Source organism: Microtus pennsylvanicus, chromosome 7 (genome assembly GCF_037038515.1).
Source record: "Microtus pennsylvanicus isolate mMicPen1 chromosome 7, mMicPen1.hap1, whole genome shotgun sequence".
Lineage (NCBI taxonomy): Eukaryota > Metazoa > Chordata > Mammalia > Rodentia > Cricetidae > Microtus > Microtus pennsylvanicus.
In genome coordinates, this window is record NC_134585.1 from 116305837 (window position 1) to 116325732 (window position 19896).

General features: G+C 44.3%; 1 protein-coding gene across 6 annotated transcripts in view; it reads left to right on the forward strand.

Moving 5' to 3' along the window:
- Pde4dip (phosphodiesterase 4D interacting protein) overlaps nucleotides 1-19896 on the forward strand; it is a 213693-nt gene that overhangs the window by 23664 nt on the left and 170133 nt on the right. For 3 of the 6 annotated variants that reach the window (XM_075981821.1, XM_075981820.1, XM_075981825.1), the window contains exon 1: nucleotides 34-417. The exons of the other annotated variants lie outside the window; for them this stretch is intronic. In XM_075981821.1, the coding sequence (XP_075837936.1) occupies nucleotides 398-417 (20 nt within the window). In that variant the 5' untranslated portion in view covers nucleotides 34-397. Of the gene's footprint in view, nucleotides 1-33; nucleotides 418-19896 lie in introns of those variants that run through there. 6 annotated transcript variants of the gene reach the window in all.

Sequence of the window (19896 nt, forward strand, 5' to 3'; positions counted from 1 at the left end):
GGGTTGCAGGGAGCCCCGCCTCCGCTCACTCGCGGTTGACAGCTCAGCTGGTGCGGATCAGCTCGTGCCAGCCAGTCGCGTCTCAGCCTGGGAGCGAGTGTGCCCGCGGCCTGGGCTCGGCCGCAGCAGCAGCGTTCAGCCACCTCCCGAGAACAGTCCCTGCCTTGTGCGGGGCGCACCGTTAGCTGAGGGTGCGGCCGCGGCCGATCTGCTCTCTCTCCAAAAAGCAGAGAGCAGATCTCTGTCCTCCGCCGCCGCCGGCGCCAAGACGAGCTGGGGAGGAGGAAGAGACTCAGGCTTTTTGCGCTGGAGACTCCTGGGCAAGGCTTGGTATCTTCCCAGGCTGTGGCCACCCCCGGGTGAGCGGCACCCCGAGAGCGAGGAGAGCGCCTGGAACATGGAGCAGACCTGGGCCAGGTAGGGAGCGGCTTCTCCATCGCCGCCTGTGGACTTGGGGTCCCTGCCCTGTTCCCTCCTCCTGCCGCCCCTCACCATTAGAGGCCTCTAAAAGCTCTCTTTTCTGTCCGATTGCGAAAGCTCCCTTTTCTGTCCGATCGCCTCCCTGGTTCCCAGGCCACCTCTCCCAGCCTCCAGCACGCTCTCTGCTCTCTGGCATGTCTCTAGATCGGTGATTCTCCTTTCCACCTACTCCTGACGTCAAAACCGCCCGGGGTTGCCTGGAAGTTTTTCTGCAGCCCTGAGTCCACTTATCTTTTCCTGAATTGGAAGGGTTTTTCTCTAGAGACTGGAGAGACTCCAGTAGGCTTCCCCCAGGACACCTTTAGTTTCCGGTACTTTTAACGTGTCGGGTTCGTTCTCACTCTGCCACGTTTTCTACCTCCATCCTCCTCACCCTTCCCTAAGCCACATGCCAGCAACCCAAGGAGGCCAGTATGCCTCATCTCTAGAGCCTCCGGGCTGAGGTCACTGTGGGCGAGGGAAGGAAAGGGGTCTGGGCATCCTCCACTGCCCAGGCCGAGGCCAGGGTGGGTCTGGGGTAGGTCAGTTTGCCGGGATGGTGGTGGAATACTGTTTTCTCCACATCCTATTATTCTCTAAATATTCTTCAAAATGAAGCTCCTACAAGTGATTGATAAGGATTAGAGACCCTGTTAAGTTTTTGTTTGTTGGCGAGAGTCTCTGGGTGTGTGAAGACTGTATCCGATGTAGGTTTTTTGCTTGTTTGTTTTTGTTTTTCGAGACAGGATTTTTCTGTGTAACAGTCCTAGCTGTCTTGGGACTAGCTCTTGTAGACCAGGTTGGCCTCTAACTCTCGGAGATTCATCTGCCTCTGCCTCCTGAGTGCTGGGATTAAAGGTGTGCACTACCACCACCTGGACCCAGAGACGTTTTTTTTATCACCAGACTTTAGCTTTGGGGATATTGGCATGGGTCCACAAGACTGTTCTGACTCCTAAGACAGTGAAAACTACAAACACAGAAAATGAATTGGGGTTCAACAGTAATCATGCAAAAAATGGGGTTTTCCAGTTGATTGTTAATTTCAACAGAGTGAAGAGTGTATGGTGAATTTTGAAGAAAGGACGAATTGCACACAGGGTGTGTTGGTGGAGGAAGTGAACTTTCTCCGTGTGGAAGGTCAATCATCCTTTATTGTCTCTTCTCCTAGAAAACTGTGCTCTGTTTGGGGCTTCATGGGATTTTAAAAAGAAGTGCAGACAACAGACAGGGTGGGGCTCAAAGCCACGCTTTGAGGGTTGGCCAAGAGACCTGGGACTCTTAAATCTGGAGAGAGGGAGGGTAGGCCAGCACTATTCAAAGATCTGACGAGCAGTTGGTGGTAGGGGATTAGATGAGTTTAGAATCTCCTAAAAGGAGGAACAACTGATAGATGGAGCAAGTTTCAAAGAGGCAAGGTATGGTTCGATGGCAGGAAACACCCTTGAAACATTGGGCTACCCAATCCGGGAAGATTACTGACCCTGGCTGTATTCAGGCAAAGATCAGGAGTACCTGATGGGGAGGAGAGTGAGTGTATCAGGGACTGTTGTCTTCTGTCAGTGTTTCTCACATCTTAAAAACATAGTCACTGTGGAGCTAGGGAGACAACTCAATCAAAAAAGGAAGTACTAGTCTTGCAGGGATGAGGACCTGAGAATTTTCCCCAGGACCTACATTTAAAAAAAAAGAAAAAGAAAAAAGGCAGCTATGTATGTCCTTTGAAACAACATATAGACCAGTAAAAGACATGCTCTCTCTGTGTGTGTGTGTGTGCAGCACCTGAAGAATGACACCCCAGACTGTCTTCTGACATACACATATATGTGCATTCACACACACACACACACACACACACACACACACACACAGAGTAATTGTGTCAAGGTGTCACAAGTCACAAACGGAATGTATGAATAGGATGGGCAAAAGATCAAGAACCATGCCTGCACTTATGAAATCTGTCTTACTTATGCCTCCTAGGTTATAGTTGCCCCAACTTTAGCATCATAGCTTAGTTTTATCTACGTTTTTTGTTTGTTTGTTCATTTGTTTGTTTTGTTTTGGTTTGGTTTTGATTTTCTGAGACATAGTTTCTCTGTGTAGCCCTGACTGCCCTGATACTTGCTCTGTAGAGCCGGTTGGCCTTGAACTCACAGAGATCTGCCTGCCTCTGCCTCTGCTGGGATTAAAGGCTCGCGGTACCACCACACAGTTTAGTTTTACCTAGTTTTAAATTTTATGTAAATCGAGTTAGGCATGAGCTTTCATGCAGCTTTTTTTTCCACTTATTCTTATGCCTTTGGGCTTCTTTAACACTCCTGTGTACAGTTGTGATTGATCTATTCTTTCTTCTAAGATTCTATTGTGTGTTAACATATCGGTTTACTTGGGGACTATCAAGTTTGGGGCTAGCAAGATGGTGACGTCATAAACATTTTGTACGTGCCATTTGAGAATGTGTGTGCATATTTTTACTACGTAAACAAGTAGAAGTAGGATCATTGGGCAGCAGGAGCTGCATGTTCAGCTTTAGGAATACTACCAAATTGTTTTATAAGAGGTTTCAAAAGCGGTTTCTAAAAACAAGGTATCCAAAGGGGACACGGCGAAAAATGCTTCACCTCACTAGTCATCAAGACATCAGAAAATGCTGATTGCTGCCAAGGTGGAGAGCCACACTATTAATAAGCCCAAACCCACAATATGAAATGTATTTACAATGCAACCAAACACACTCGCAAAGCTCCATGTGACAATACCTAACACTACCATGGTTTTATACTCAGAGATTTCCTATGTTATTTCTTTAGAAAAAAATCAATGCTGATTGTGACTCATTTTATTTTATCAACAAATGGGTCACAGTTGTAAAGAAAAAAAATGCTGGAGTTACAGATGATGGCTGGTGACTCAGATCCTTAACTCACAAGTCAGATCAGTTTATAAACATCTTGGAAAAAAGAACCCCAAACAGCCACACTGTGCTAGACGCTAAGCATAAAACTGAATGAAACTGCCTCTGCCTTTGAAGGCTTCCTATTCACATAGTCTATAATTTTAGTTGTTTGTTTATTTATTTATTAAGGGTCTCACTATGTAATCCAGTCTGGCCTTGACTCATGATACCCCTATCCTACCTCCTCCCCCATTATCTGTAATTTTAAGAAAGTGAAATGAAGACAGAGATATACATTGCCTACTGTTATAGTTTCAGCTCTCAATGTGACACAAACCTTGAGTCACCCCGGGAAGAAGAACCCTCAACTCAGAAGTTAACTTAATCAGACTGGTCTGTGATCTTATCTGTGAGGCATTTTTAAATTGTTAGTTGATGTAGGAAGGCCCAATCCACTGTGGGCAGCACTATCCCTAGGTCCATAGACCCAGGCTTCGTAGGAAAGCTAACAAAGCCAGTCAGCGGGAACAAACCAAGAAGTGAGACTTCTCCATTTTTGTTTTGCTTCAAGATCCTGCCCTGAGCTCCTGTGTTGGCTTCTCTCAACAGTTGACTCTAACCTGTAAAGTAAAATAAGCCTGTGCTTCCCAAGTTGCTTTTGGCCATGATGTTTATCACAGCAAAGAACCTAGAGCAGCTGCTGTGGGAATACATTGGAAAAGCACAACCTGAAGGATGCTGGGAAGGAAAGTTGGCCGCAATTGCTGACATTTAGTAAGTTCTCCAGGAGGGTTGATTCTTTGAACCTGTGATTTAGCCTAATCCTCAAAGCGGATGTGGTTAAAAGCTATCATATACATTTTTTTAAGACAAAAAAATCAAACTTAAGAGATAATGATTCCTTCATCTGGTGTAGCACAAACAACTCATGAAGAAATGAGAACTCAGACGCTCGAACTCCCTAATCCGAGTTCTTTTGTTTGTTTTGTTTGAGTTGTGCCTTGTAGGTGACTTGGTATCTGAGTTGGTTTTGAAACAGAGTACTCATGTTGGTTTCTTTTACACTAATGGATAGGCTTAAGACTGTGATTCTATCCCCAGATATCATTCTAGGAAGTTCTGGAAAGTGCCTTTCCCCAGAGGTGCTTCACACAATCCCTGTGCTCTTTTGAAATGGCTTCATGAAGCCTAGGCTGGCCTTGAATTTCTCCTCCTCTTCGTTTCCATCTCCCAAGCGCTGGGATTACAGGCAGTTGCCCCTCATGCCCAGCTTCCTCATGCTCTTATCTTGCTCAGTCTACCCACAAAGGACCAGGGTGTTGGCTATTTAAGTTCTCAGTTAGGCCCGCTCTGACAGCTGCAAGTCGCCTGCCTCTCTGTAGCCCTGTGTGAGCATTCTTCCCTCCTGAGGCTTCTGACCTTACTTTTGCCACTTTGCTAAGTCACCTGTGGAGAGCGTGGCTGGTATTCCAACAGCAAATTTCCATGAATTAGTGAATATATTAACCCTTCAAAATGCTTGTTTGCCTCCAGTCACACTGATGAACCTCACAGTTAAGAGCTGTTGAAGGAATGGTTCACGGAGATTACGGAGAATTTATTGGGAGGTTAAGCTTCCTCGTGCGGTGAACCTAATGGTGCAGACTGTTGTTCTGGATATTTAGTGCCTTCTTACCTGGGCTGGAAACTCACCATGACTTCTGCTTTAGAAACTGTGGGTTTTCCAGGGTCACATTTGGATTAGTTTTCTGTTACCAAAAACAGTGGCTTATGACACCTAAAGCGTGGAGTTGGAGGTCAAAAGTCTGAAAACCGGTCTTTGAAACTAAACTCAAGGCGCTGTTGAGTCTGTGTTCCTTCTGGAGCTCAAGGGGAGCACCCATTCCTTGCCCTTTCCAGCATTTGGAGACCCTCAGCATTCCTAGCACAGAGCACTAATCCAGCAAGGACATCACTCCATCACATCCCCTGTCATTCCAACATCCCTGTGTCCTTAGAGTGACCCTGTGACTACTTTGGTACCAGACAAACAGCCCAAGTTCATCTCTTTTCATAGTCATATCTTTGAAGTACCTATGGCCATGTAAAGTGGCATGTTCACAAACTCCGGTGATTAGGAATGTGGACCTCTTGGGGTGTCATTGCTCAGTCTGCCACTCTGCTTAGGACTGGAAAAGTCATTACAAATTCTCTTCCCTTTTTGGGTGGAAATGTTCTTGTTTGTGGCATATGGGGATGCTGAGTAAGTAGGGCAAGTCATATGTGACTCTTATACGTGTTGCCTTAACAAACAACTAAAAGAAAGACAGCCTGTCCCTATTTAAGAGCAGCCTTAAAGATGGAAGGCTAGAAGCCAGGCAGTGGAGGCTCATACCTTTAATCCCAGCACTCAGGAGACAGAGGCAGTTGAACCCCTGTGAGTTCAAGGCCAGCCTGGTCTATGAGGTGAGTTCCAGGACAGCCAGGGCTGTTACACAGAGAAACCCTGTCTCACAAACAACAAGAAGAAAAGATGGAAGGTTAAGAAAGAACAACATATTAGTCTCTTGTTTCTTTTTCCCTGTAATTAGATCCAATAAAACACAAGCATTACTTGTATCTGCTTTCCAAGGCTGTGAAAATCTGGAGAAGGAGAGTAACAGCCAAGAGAATCAATGGTCCGGTTTCAGGATTTGATTTTACGTCTTTGCCATATAGTTAAAGTGAAGCTTGAAGCAAGGCCAGATTCACATCAATCGTAGTGTGCGGTACCGACCCGGTCACCCTTGCAGCCCTTGTCCTACCCTTGGCTAACTCTCAGCCTGGTAGAACTCACGGGAAACACCAGAGAGTCCTGTTGACAAAGGAATAGTTAGAGCCAGAGATGGCATTTTGCCCCATTTTACAGATGTGGCTGCTGAGGGAGGGTATGTGAGTTTCCCCTGTCCAAAATTAGCATGCATGGCGGTTAGACGATGCCAGTGTCCTGCTTGCCTGGTGTTCTGCATGAAGCATTTTTGTATCAGGAAAATGCTTGCTTTCCCAACTCTATTACTGAGATATCTTTAGACAGTGGATCCTGTTGAATATTCATCAGTGCTAGCAATTAATTTTCTGCGTTTTGAGAAGGAAAATCTCTGCCTTGGCAACGGCACTACACTTGGCTGTGGCTTCAGGACTTTGTCTCAGTCACTGATTTTTACTCTTTATTCCACAAACCAGATCAGTGTAGGGTACTCAGCCCCCCTCCTTCTTTCTGCTACTAAGGCTGGGTACAGAAGGCAGGGAAGATTGCTTTAGCTCTGGAAGGGGGAGCTGGCTGTGTTTTATCACAGGATGAGACCTCTCATCCTGGCCTCTCTCTTTGCTCTGACCCCGCTCACCATTCAGAGGATGTCTTAAGACAAGGCCCACAAATCCAGCCACCTTATAAATAACACTCCTAGCTGGGCTCAGGACATCTCACATGTTGTCTCAGGCAAAAATTCAAATAACATTTAAAGTTAGAATAAAAGTCCAAAATAAAAAAAAGATGTCATGATGACCCAAGGTGACCCCTCCCACTCCTATTTTAAACCTTTCAGATGTACGGGGCCCTGTGTTCCTGCTGTCTCGCAGCATCTCCCGGGTTTTCTGGTCAGCAAGGCAAATAGGATATGATGTTTTTTCTGAGCCCTCATAACCAATCATTTTTGTTCATAGACTATATGAATTTTACAATAATAACTGCAACTTGCATCTTCATAACACCGTAATAGTCTACGGGACTTTCTGCTAACTTGTCTCATCGCCCTCCCGTCTTGGGCTTGCTACCTTCTGTGCTGTATTCGTGACATGGAATAAGATGTCATGTGGCATTATAATATGCGGCTTAATCATTTTCCATTCCCAGGCTTGCAGTTGTCCACCTTCAACTATTATAAATACCCAGTAACTGCCTGGATGCTGAAAACATCTTCTTTCACGTGATTTTTTTCTTCTTTTTTTGACAATTGATGTTCAGAAGTGGAACAGCAAGATTAAACATTTCTGGGTTTTGAAAATACACTGGATGTTCCTGTGGGTTGTATGTGCATATAGCAGAAGGATATACTGCCATTAGAATGTCTTTTCAAGACCCGAATCCCCATGTGGGAGGGGGCGGGAAGGGAGAGAAAGAGGATAAACTGGGATACATCAACACAAACTGTCTTATCTCTAGATACATCGATAGCAACATTCCTAACTTTTACCCTTCTTTGGGGGAAAATGTTTTGTCGTGGTTATTAATCTCTAGCATTATTGTGTGCTAAGACAGTAATAGACATAACTTATTGATATAAGGCAATAAAAGTAGATTTGGGTGGCAGCAAAATTCTGCATAGTATGTGTTAGGATGCCTACTGCAAGGAAAAAGAAAACATTACATTTGCTTCTGGACCTAGTGTGCCCCCTTTTATATACTGCTTCTGGACTAAGTCAATGTATGCTTTGTAGCAGAAGGAAATGTACATTGTATGCACTAAGTTACAATGTGTAAAATATCAACCGTTAGCTTCAAAAGAGTCCTCTGTGCTTTCCTTGAGCATTTGCAGGTTATTAGCCTCCCAGGAATAACATTGCCAGCAGCCCTAGGGAGCTGGTTATATAGTGCTTGCTGCTTGTTCACCCTGTTCTAAAATTATTGTGTGTGGGCCTTAATATACCGGCTGTTCCCACCCACACACCTAGCCTTGCCTTTGCCTGGGTAACAGTTTATCCTGCTGTGGTTAGCTTTGTCACTGCCTTCTTTGGCAATTATTTTTAGAAGCAAGTTCTTGGTGTTTCCGATAGCACTTTTGCCTGTTCTGTGACACTTCTGTGGGGTTATTTTGTATTTTCCATGGAATTTGATTGGACAATGGACTAAGTCTTCAGTAGATCTTTAACTAGGAATTCTCCAGATAACATTCTCCAGAAGGCTTGAGGCATCTGCTGGGTATTTCTGTTTTATCAATGGGCACAGAAGGTTAGGAAAACCTGGCACCATTGTGTGTTCGTTGAATGCCATGGTTTACGAAGTGTGTGCCGTTTGTGCTATGAGATAGACTTCTTTAGTGCTGGGTGCCCAACAGTGAATGACGAGGACACTCGAGCATGACCCCCAGGCATGCGCGTGCCTCCAAGTCCTCCCAACCCAGTTCTGAACTTGAATTTGCTTGAGTATCTTGCAAACACTGACCTCCCTCATGGGTCATCCTTAACCCATACTGTCTCTCTTTAAGAATCCCCAAAACAAAACGAAAAAACAAACAAAAGAACAAGAAAGAAAGAGCGAAGGAAGGAAAATCTCAGCCATGTATGACAGCCCCTCATTTTCCTGTCTCTCCGATTACTGAGTTTACCTCATTTTTTACTTAAGCTCCTGTTTTCCCATATCACCCAGGCTATCTGCTCTTTATTCTCCTCTTTGTGGCGCCTAGACTCAGAACTAATTGTAAAAACCATTTTCTCAGTACTATTTTGGATTCTTTAGTACCTTAACAGGCCACAAGACTTGGTAAATTTTGGAATTCTTATGGAAGTTCATAGGCTTTATTTAAACTCTTTATCAAGCCATATGGAGACAGCAGAGTCTAGATTTATTCTTTGTAATTTCAGATTAATCTAAAATTTTCTTTTAATATCCTCCTCTCCCTCTCCCACTTGCTTCCTCCATTTTCCCCACTTTCCTGGACTCTTTCTGTGAAACAACATCTCTTATAACATTTTTTAAAAAATCTTATTTTCTGTACATAGTGTTTTGCCCTCATGTGTGTCTGTGCACCATATGTGTGGCTGGTATCTGTGGAGGCCAGAGAAAGCATCAGATCCCCTGGAACTGGAGTTACAGACAGTCATGAGGGTGTTGGGAATTGAATTTGAGTCTTCTGAAAGAACAGTAAGCATCCCTGATTGCTGAGCCACCTCTTTTGAACCTTTTATTTTAATATGTATTTAATATGAAAATACAAGCAAAGGTGGGAGAGTTGGCTCAGAGGGTAGAGGAAGGTGTAAGCTACTCAGTCTGATAACCTAAGTTGTAGTAATAGGAGTGGCGGGGCTGCGTCCCCAACATCCTGGCTACCTGGCTAGCTTATGCCCGAAATAACAACACACCAACTGTATTCATTTAATCACTGCTTGGCCCTTTAGCTCTAGCCTCTTCTAGGCTAATTCTCACATATTAATTTAGCCCATTTCTAATCATCTGTGTTGCACCCCAAGGTGCGCTTACCGGGAAGATTCTAGCCTACGTCCATCCTGAGTCGGAGCTGGATGGCTTCTGCCCAGGAGAGCAGAGCATGGTGTCTCTGTCTGAGGCGTCTTACCTCACTTCCTCTTCCTCCCAGCATTCTGTTCTGTTTACTCCACCCACCTATGTTCTAACCAATAAAATGGGCCAAGGCAGTTTCTTTATTAGCCAATGACCTTCCTCCATCACTAAGTTCTACTTTTGAACTCCTTGGTGGCAGGAGGGAGCCAACTCCTGCAGGTTGTCTGCTGGTCTCTACATGTGTTCCATCTTGTACACACACACAATGTGGGTGTACATATGTACGTACACACTCACGCATGCACAAAGATGCGTGTACATATACAAATGTAAAATTAAAAGCAACCAAGGTGGAGAATGGTGTAGAAGGTCCTTCTGTGTTTGTGTTGCTTTCATTGGTTGAATAAAGAAAGTGCCTTGGCCTTTTGATAGGGTCAAGTACTGAGGTGGGCAGATTAGACAGAACTGAATGCTGGGAGAAAGGAGGCAGGCAAGGAGAGCCTCCATGAAGTCGCCAGAGTCAGACATGCTGAATCTTTCCCAGTAAGCCATGACCTCGTGGTGACATACAGATTATTAGAAATGGGTTGAATCAAGATGTGAGAGTTAGCCAATAAGAGGCTAGAGCTTATGGTCCAAGCAGTAATTTAATTAATACAAGTTCCATGTGGTTATTTCAGGTGTAAGCTAGCCAGGCGGGAAGAACAAAAAGTCCCGCTCCTCATACAACAATCAACGTGGTTTCTCGTTTATAAAATTCACAAAAGCAAAACTGAAGAGCAATTGAAAGTAAAAGCATAGAAATCTTTTTTAAGGGGTCTATATGTAGTGACATTTTAGAAATGACTTTTGCTTTTAATTTTAAAAAAATTCTATAAGAAGCTTGTAGCTCTTTAAAAACCACTAAAAAACAGAGAAATTAAATAATGAAAGATTGTATGGATCAAAAATAAGAAAAAAGGGAACAAATCCCGAATCTCTTGACAGTATAGCACTGTAGGCATATTGAGCCAATTGCCTCAGCATAGCCCAGGCCCTGGGAATATTAGTCAAAGGAGGACCACAGAATGCTCTGGCAAGACCCGAAGTAGAAGTCAAAAGACAGGTTCTGGAAGTGCAGAGCCACCCTGCATTGTCCCTGGTGATCCGGCCGAAGCCAAAGCTGGCGGGTTTTCATGCATCTTCCCAAAGATGCACAGATGTCTCCCCTGTCTCCTTGCAGATCCCAGGGAGCCAGAGGCGATTACTAGAGAGCTGAATATCTGATGGCCTTATAAGGCAAGGTGAGGAAAATAATCACCAGAAAGGCCTTTGCCTTCTACAGTCCTAAATCATTTCCCTGAGCTGTAACAGGTGGCGGCATGAAAAAGAAAAAGCTTCCTTAAGAAAGGCTTAGTGAGATAGACAGATGTGCGTGTGTGTGTGTGTGTGTGTGTGTGAGAGAGAGAGAGAGAGAGAGAGAGAGAGAGAGAGAGAGAGAGAGAGAGAGATTGTGTGTGTGAGAGAAAGACAGAAAGACCGACAGACAGAGAGGCAGAGAGAGACATTTGTTGCAGACAAGCAGTCGCGCTAGCTGTAAATGGTGCTTGCAGCTGATTGAAGTTGCTGGTGAGCCTGCCAGAGATGCGTCTGGTCATGGGCACTTTTATGGACAGACTGTATGAGGTGAAGGCTGTAACTGCAGCCTGTGCTGGGGAGAAGTGGATGCTTCCAAGTCAGTGCAAGTCAGTCCACGCTTAACATGTTGGGGCGCTCTCCATAACATCCTGCGTGTTCTGAGGGGCTTTGCCAGTTCAGCATCCTCACTTGCAGAGGTTATAATGATGGGTCTGGGGATGAGAAAAATGATGACCTCACTGTGTTTATTTCACAACAGTCCTGTGCTCTGCCTTCGTGACTTCTACCCTATCTACACTTGAATGTCCCTTCTTGTGATCCCGTCCACACCATGGGGTAGGATTATTTGGCAACAGTTGAAGCAGACTTTCTTCTCTCTTGGCAAGTGGAAAGGGGACCTGAGATGTGGTCTCAGAAGATGTTCACAAATGATCTTTCCACTTTGATTAAGTCTGTTTCCATCATGTCTTATGCCCTTTCGCACAAGGACTGTAGGGGACAGGACCCAGTGCTGTCATCTAGGGGCTTGGGGAAGATACTCTGGAGAAAATTGGTTAGAGACACTTTTCAGGATAGGACTTGTTTAAGTCATTCTCAGCACTTCTCCTTCAGGACTTCCCGTAGCATAGCATCTGTTAGACCAGCACTCCCGCATGCAAGTGGGAGCTGTCTTCCATGGAGAAATTGTTATCCCAAGAAACAAATTTATTTTGAGTCTCCATTGCATCTTCTTGGCACAGCAGGGAGCTCATTTTGCCTTTCTCTTGGTTTTTCAGGATTCATATCACTGGACTTAAGGCAGGCACAAAGGAAGCATTTATTCATGGATATAAATAGGGTGGTCTGTATGGACAGGGAAAAAGTCTGAAATGGTTAAAGAGATGGCTTAATGGTCTACAGCACTTGCTTTTCTTTTTTAAAAATATTTATTTATTTATTATGTATACAATATTCTGTCTGTGTGTATGCCTGAAAGCCAGAAGAGGGCACCAGACCTCATTACAGATGGTTGTGAGCCACCATGTGGTTGCTGGGAATTGAACTCAGGACCTTTGGAAGAGCAGGCAATGCTCTTAATCTCTGAGCCATCTCTCCATCCCCAGCACTTGCTTTTCTTGCAAACAACACAAGTTCAGATTCCATTACCTATATTAATTGGCTCACAACCTGTTGTAGGGGTTTCTAGCCTGCCTGGCTCCCACAGTCATTAAGTCTCAAAGAATGTCACACAGAAGTCTACATTAGTTATAAACTGATTGGCCCATTAGCTCAGGCTTCTTATTAACTCTTATAACTTATATTAGCCCATTATTCTTGTCTATGTTAGCCACGTGGCTCAGTACCTTTTTCAGCGATGCAGTCACATCTTGCTTCTTCTGCGGCTGGGTCACACTGCAGAAGGAGCATCCTTCTTCCCAGAATTCTCCTGTTCTCATTGTCCCACCTCTATTTCCTATCTGGTTGTCCTGCCTATACTTCCTTCCTGGCTACTGGCCAAACAGCTTTTATTTAAAATATAATTGACAGAATACAGACCATTGTCCCACAACAACAACCACTTGTAATTCTAGATCCAGGGGATCTGATGCCCTCTTCTGGCCTCTTTGGATACCTACACTCATGTGCACAAACCCATGCACAGATACACATTATGGAAAATGAAATAAATCCATGTTTATGTTACATATTTTTTATAGGTCTGGAGTGATACCAATTCATTTTTCAAGTTCATGTTTCAGTGTGATGTTATACAGAGCATCTCACTTTCCAGGCCTCTTCCTCACCTGTAGAACCAGAGGAAGACTGTCTATTTTACAGGACATTATTGAATAGTGCCTGGAAAGTATAAGACATTCATTCCGTAAACTGGGAGGCAGTGTGGATGATGGGTGTGATGGTTCGCCATAGTAATTATCATGGTCGTTGAGCAGCATTTCACTGTAAGAAAATGTATTGCTTTGGAAAGCTATGCAAGGGCAGTTAAAAAAAAATCTTACCTGTAGATGTCTGTATTGTCAAGGTGAGCCAACTTGTGAAGTCCTGTCATTTAAATTGTCAGGGCCAGAACGTCACATGGGTTAAAAAAAAAAAAAGACCCAGCCTATAGATTTTTTTTTACTTCTTGCCATTTTGTATTTGACAGATTTAATGTAGATATAAATAAAATATAAAAAATTGACCTTTAGAAAATTCCTTCTACTTGATCCAAACAGAATCTAGCAAGTCATATCAAAGGAGTCTCTGTTTTTAGATTTATTTATTTTATTTTATGTTTATAAATGTTTTGTCTGCATGAATGGTGCCCATGGGGTTAGATGGGAGTTTCAGGCATGCTGGAAATGGAGTTATAGACTGTTGTAATAAGGAGCGGTGGGGCTGCGTTCTGGCCGCCCCGGCTCCCACATGGTTAGCTTTACACCCGAAATAATTACATGGAAACTATATTCTTTGAAACACTGCCTGGCCCATTAGTTTTAACCTCTTATTTGCTAGCTCTTACATATTGATCTAATATTCTGTGTAGCCCATGAGCTGGCTTACCAGGAAAGATCTTAACCTGCGTCTGTCTGGAGTGGGAGAATCATGGCGACTGCCTGACTCGGCTTTTTTCTCCCAGCATTCTGTTCTGTCTACTCCGCCTACCTAATTTTCTGTTGTATCAGGCCAAGCAGTTTTCTTTATTAGTTAACCAATGAAAGCAACAGATAAGATACAAGACCCACCTCCATCAACAGACAGTTGTGAGCTACTATGTGGATTCTGGGAACTGAACCTGTGTCCTCTGGAAGAGCAACGGCTGCTTTTAACTGCGGAGCCATTTCTCCTGCCCCTCAAAGGAGGCTTAAACCATTTCAACAACATAAACAGTAGGGCAGAATGTATGAGGTCTAAATACTGTGGAGACCTCAGTAAGCAGCAAACATCAGCAAATTTCCTGTCACACTACAAGACTCTGTCGAAAAACCCACCCTGAGCCTAACGCTGAACTATTTCATCTTTAATGTAGATCATTTAGACCATTAATTAGGATGAACAGCGGAAGTCAAAACACATTTTCCAAGCCAGGTATAGTGGTACACACCTTTAAACCCAACACTTGGAAGGGAAAGGCAGGAGGATCCCCATGAGTTTGAGACCAGCCTGGCTTACAGAATGAGTTCCAGGACAGCCAGAGCCACAAAGAGAGATCCTGTCTCAAAGTAAACCAACCTGCCCAACAAAACAAAACAAAATTCTAACCAAGAAAAAAAAAACCCACATTTTCCATTTTTAAAGAATCTTTTGGTAAAATAGAAAAGAACACTTACTCGCTGTGGTGGTTTGAGTAAGAATGGCCCCCGTAGGCTCATTTAGTTTTCTTGGTCACCAATGAGTCGCACTATTAGGAAATGTGACCTTATTGGGGTAGGTGTGGCTTTATTGGAGGAAGTAAGTCACTGAGGATGGACATTGAGATTTTCAAATGCTCCAGTCAGTCTCAGTGCCTCTCTTTTCCTGATGCCCAGGGATCTGTATGGAAAACCCTCAGTTATGTCTCCAGCACCATGTCTGCCTGCAGGCCACCATGTTTCAAGCCATGATAATAATGGGCTAAACCTCTGAACTGTAAGCCAGCCCTAATTAAATGTTTTCCTTTATAAGTGTTGTCATGGTTATGGTGTCTCTTCACAGCAATAAAACTAAGACACTTGCGTGTTTTTTTTTAAATTCCCCCACCCCCAGCCTCCAACCTTTCTCTAAGCCATGTTTCCTAGTTTATATTTATAGGCATTTTTACTGTAGTACAAAAATCATGCCGATCTTTTCTTACTGACAGTATTACTAAATGATTTTTCAAAGTTTACGTTGGATATTTGACACTATAAAAAAATGCTTGAGATGTATCAACTTCCTAGCAAGAAAGGTTTGGTTTGACTTACAGTTTCAGGAATGTTTTATAACTTTGACTGTGTTCTTTCTCTGGACAGCTATAAAGATTACAGATCTTTCTGAGTTGTTTTTTGGTCCCCAGTTCACATTGTAAACCTTGGTAAAAGCAGCCAGCGGTACCCACACCACAGCAAGAAAGCTGCACTACCTTGACATTTACACACCAAATGAATGAAACTTTTAAATTCAGCTTCCTAGAGTCTCAGGGCATTGATGAAATGCAGGCATGTTGGTTGATAGAACATAATGAGGATGTGCTCTAACCCCAAGAGTTTTTATTTCTGCCTGGAGCCTCCCCAGCCCGTACCTTACGAATTGCATTCCTAACGGCATTCTGATCTGAGCTCTCATGAGAATTGTCCCAAGGCATCTGAGAGGCATCATCAGACATTACAACATCAACAACCCCACTCCCTGTACCGGTTTTCTGTGTTAGTCACTTTGCATTGTTGTAACAACGTATCTGACCTAAACAGCCTTTTAAAAAGGGATAATTTCAATCTGTGGTTATTTGGGGCTTTAGGTCTGTGGTGACGGCAAGAGAATGTGATGGTAAAAATTTGCTCACTGTATGGTGTTTATGAAGCAAGGAGAGAAAGGGGAGTGAGGTCTTATTGTGCCCATCAATAACACATAGGACAAGTACTCTCTTCACCAGGCCCCACCTCCCCAAAGTGCCATATGCTGGTGACCAAGGCACAGTGACCTTTCTCAGGCCTTAGGGGTCCAAACCATAACAGTGCTCGAAGAGGTGAGCGAAGATCCTGTGTGAGGACAGACACCAAGAGCATTCTGTCTGAGAGTGTGCGAGAAGGAAAGGTAACACATGGACGGGGATGAATCCTAGAGAACCTTTTATGACTAGATGAGCCCACTGTTCATCTTCCTGTCTTTAGACCTTCCTCACGTTGCTTTGCGTGTACTTATAGCTGTTCTTTAAGATCTAGATTCAGTCAAAGTTCTTGGCTTTCTATAAGGTTCCGAGACCTCCACCTCTTTGAAGACTATATTACTGCCTCACCTATGTTCTATAATTCCTTCATATACATTGTTCTCACAATTACCTCTTTGAACCATGTGTCTTCCTCTCTAAATCTATTATGGGATGACAAGATCCATAATTTCTTTTTTATTTCCAGTGCCTTGCATGCAAAAAACTTCTCCATAAATGTTTATAAAGTTGGAAACTCTAAATGCAGGACTGAGGAGGTGACTCCATTGGTGAAACACTTGCCATGCAACCACGAGGACCTTAGGTCAATCTCCAATGCTCACGTAAAAGCCAGGTGTAGAGGCATGGCATGCATCTGTAAATCCAGTTGGACAGGCAAAGGCAGGAGGATTCCTGGGACTTCCTAGCCAGACAGTATAGCTAAACAAACCAGCGAGCTCCAGTTTCACTGAGAGGCCCTGCCCCCAGCTCCTTCCCTCAAAAAAAGATGGGAGGAAATAGAGGAAAATATCTGATGTTGAACTCTGACCTCCACATGTATGCATACACGTGTGCACAAGCCATTCATACCTGAACATATACACCAACACACATAGATTTCTATAGAAAGATAGCATAGCAATAGCAATCAAGTTCTGGGTTGCTGTTCTGCATTCTGCTCAAACATATTACTCTTCTGCTTCTGAAATTTGTTTATAGAAAAACGAACTGGAAATACAGAAAACCTAGCCTTGTTTCTTCAGCTGGGAGATGCTAAGCAAGGTGGTGGGGCCCAGGACGATACTCAAAACTGCCTCCAAGCCTATGGTCTGGAGCAGGAGCATGAGAAGAATCACATTTGGGAGGGTTTTCCACTCATATAAGAAGAAAATGCAACCCTAGGTTAATTATTCTAATTCATAAAACTGAAGAAGAAAACAATGGAGCTAGACTCACATAGCCATTCAAAGTAGTTTTGGAGACAATCTTGGTCCTACGATATAATTACCTTTTATATTAAGGGACAAATTATTGAAGCTGATGGGTAACTAATACTGACTCCTTTCACTCTGAAAACTCAGTTGGTGGAATTTGAAGATGGTGGTACCAAGAACGCAGTTTGCAAAAATAGAGTCTCTCTGCCCTGTGGGAAATACCGCAGCAGCTTCCACCGTGGTGTCGAAGCCTTGGCCTTGCTTCCCAGCATCAGGAGAAACTAGACTACTGGGTCAATGCAGTGTTGGATTTTCAAAGAAGCTGTGTTCAAGCAAAGCATACTCTAGTGTGTACCTTAGGGTAAATGAAACTACCATTCCCGGAAATGACCGGGAAGAGCCATCAGTCAGCCCGACAGCATCAGAGTGACAGGGAGCGGCAGATGGTTTTCAGAAGTAGCAATTACATCACCTCGGAAAACTAGAGGAAAAGCCAGCGTGTAAGATACGAAGTATCAATGTGTGGCTTGAATTTAGTATCATGTAGGTTACTGTATCAGCTGACGCAGAGAGCATGGGGGGATGGCATGCAGAACTCAAGCAATCGGGCAGCTTGTGAGTAAGCTGTGCTCGGAGACTCTTGGTTCTTCCAAATCCAACAGAAGGTTCTCTTGACAAGAGCGCCAGCACACACATAATGTACGTGTGGAATCGTTTTGTTTCTAAAAGAATAATAATGTTAGCGAGAAAGAGAAGGCGAGGGCTATTCCTCATTTACACAGCAAACTTCTTTTTGAAGTTTTGAAATTTCTTTTTGAAAAGGCAAAGCACCGTGAGGAAATGAGTGTATACAGACTCTGTGTGGGAGAGCTGTTAGTGCCCTGGCGAACAGCGTACTAGCGTTCAGAGTCACTTGCGGACTCGTGTTTTATTTTGTTTTTTAAATCTAAATACAGTTCAGTTTGAGAAACTAGGACAAAAGATACACATATTTTTTTCAGTCTTGGCTAAAGCAGAAGAATATACCAGAGTAACATTTGGCATCCTTGCGTGCGTGCGTGCGTGCGTGCGTGCGTGTGTGTGTGTGTGTGTGTGTGTGTGTGTACAGGTTTGGAGTCTGTCTACTCTCTCTCAATTCCCCTTGCTCTTGGGTTTATCGGATGTCGTAAATGGCAGCCCTCTAACACTCAGGGTTTCCCTACGGGTCCCTTCCTTCCCTGGGGACGCATCAAGTTCCTTCCCAACCTTTTTGAGCAGTGGAGAGTGCCTCCTGCCTGGCATTAAGAGAGCGAACTTGAGCTGTTAACAGAGCTAAAGTGATTTTTAAAAACTCTCCTGAGAGATTACGAGTCTGCCTTTTAGCTCAGCCCTGTCTAATCTGACCTCTCCATCCATCCAGTTATCGATCCACAGGGCAGGCAGCAAGCTGAGCACTCATGTGTGGGTGGGGGAAGGTGAGGCACCCAGGAGGGTTGATACCTTGCTTTGTTACAACCCGCCCCTGCTCTGTAATCTGGACTCTGTTGAGCAAGGAAGATTGAGCAAGATCATGTCTGGAGAGAACCCCAGATCCCTGAAAAGCCCTCAGATGAATTTTGTTGTTAGATTTTGTCTCCGTCAGTGTCTGGTCACTGGGACAAAATGTTCGCCAGAAATGACTTGAAGGAGGAAAGGTTTAGTTGGGTTTATCGATCTGAGGTTTTGTCCGTGGTCCCTTACTCTACCAGGGACCTCTGGTGAAACAGAACATCACAGAATGAGGGCGTGAGAGGGGAAGGCTGCCTCCCTCTTGGTGTTCAGGAAGCAGGACAGAGGGAAAGAGGGATGGGAACAAGATATATGCACAGTGACCTACTTCCTTAACCAAAGTCTCACCCCCTACAGTCTCTGTCACCTCTGGCCACCACCCACTGGAGTCTTTGCGGGGTGGGGGGAGGCATTCCAGATCTAAACCCTGACAATTGAATCTATAATTAATATAAGGACATAGAAACACATATTCTGCTTGGATGAAAATTTGAGGAAAGAATAGCTCAGAGAGGTAAACGTGCTACACAAGCAAGCTAGCGACTTTCCACACAAAATAATGGATTGTGTATTGAAGCCGAGCGATTTCTCATGTGTCTTAAAGCAGAAGCGAAACCCTGGTAGCTCTTTGTCTGTACCAGGGCAGCAGCTTTAGGAACCTGTGATAGACCAGGGAGCAGGGGCAGGGATGTGGCAAGCTGGAAATGACTTGTCGGTCTTATTTAAAGCGGGGTGGGGGAGGTGGGGGCAGGGGGATGGGGACTTATCCCCTGCATGAAGAGGCAGGAACTTCTGTTTTTCCAGGGAATGTGGAAGTGGGTCATCCGGGTGTGGAAAGAATGAAACAGTGTCGGATGAGTAGCTTTGGCCTGAGGGTTGACTGTTTCTGAAGGCAGATGGGCAGCCACCTTTCTGGGCTGAGTACGCATGCTCAGAGAGCAGCACGGATAACTATAAACTTCCCCTTACACACATTCAAGCCGTGGTTCTCCTGAATAGTTGTGACATCTCCTTTGAGCATCACTCGGACAGGAGGGAACCTAAAAGTGGTGCTTGCATCCATTTCTTCCACGGTGTGGCTCACTCACAGGGAGATTTTTTAAAATAAGGATGAAAGAAAGGCAGAGGGCTGGGGATCCGGAAGCTGGTGATCTACTTTTGGTTAGTAAAGAATTGTGTGCGTTCCAAATGTGTCGTGTTCGACCCTTTCACGTCCATCTGGTTAACAGAGTGAAGATTTATGTGACTCCATCCCTGAGGCAAACATCAATTTCCAAACAAATGCCAGATTCCCCCCCTCTATCTCCCAGGGACACTTGTCTGGTTTTTAAAAGGAGAGGCCCTG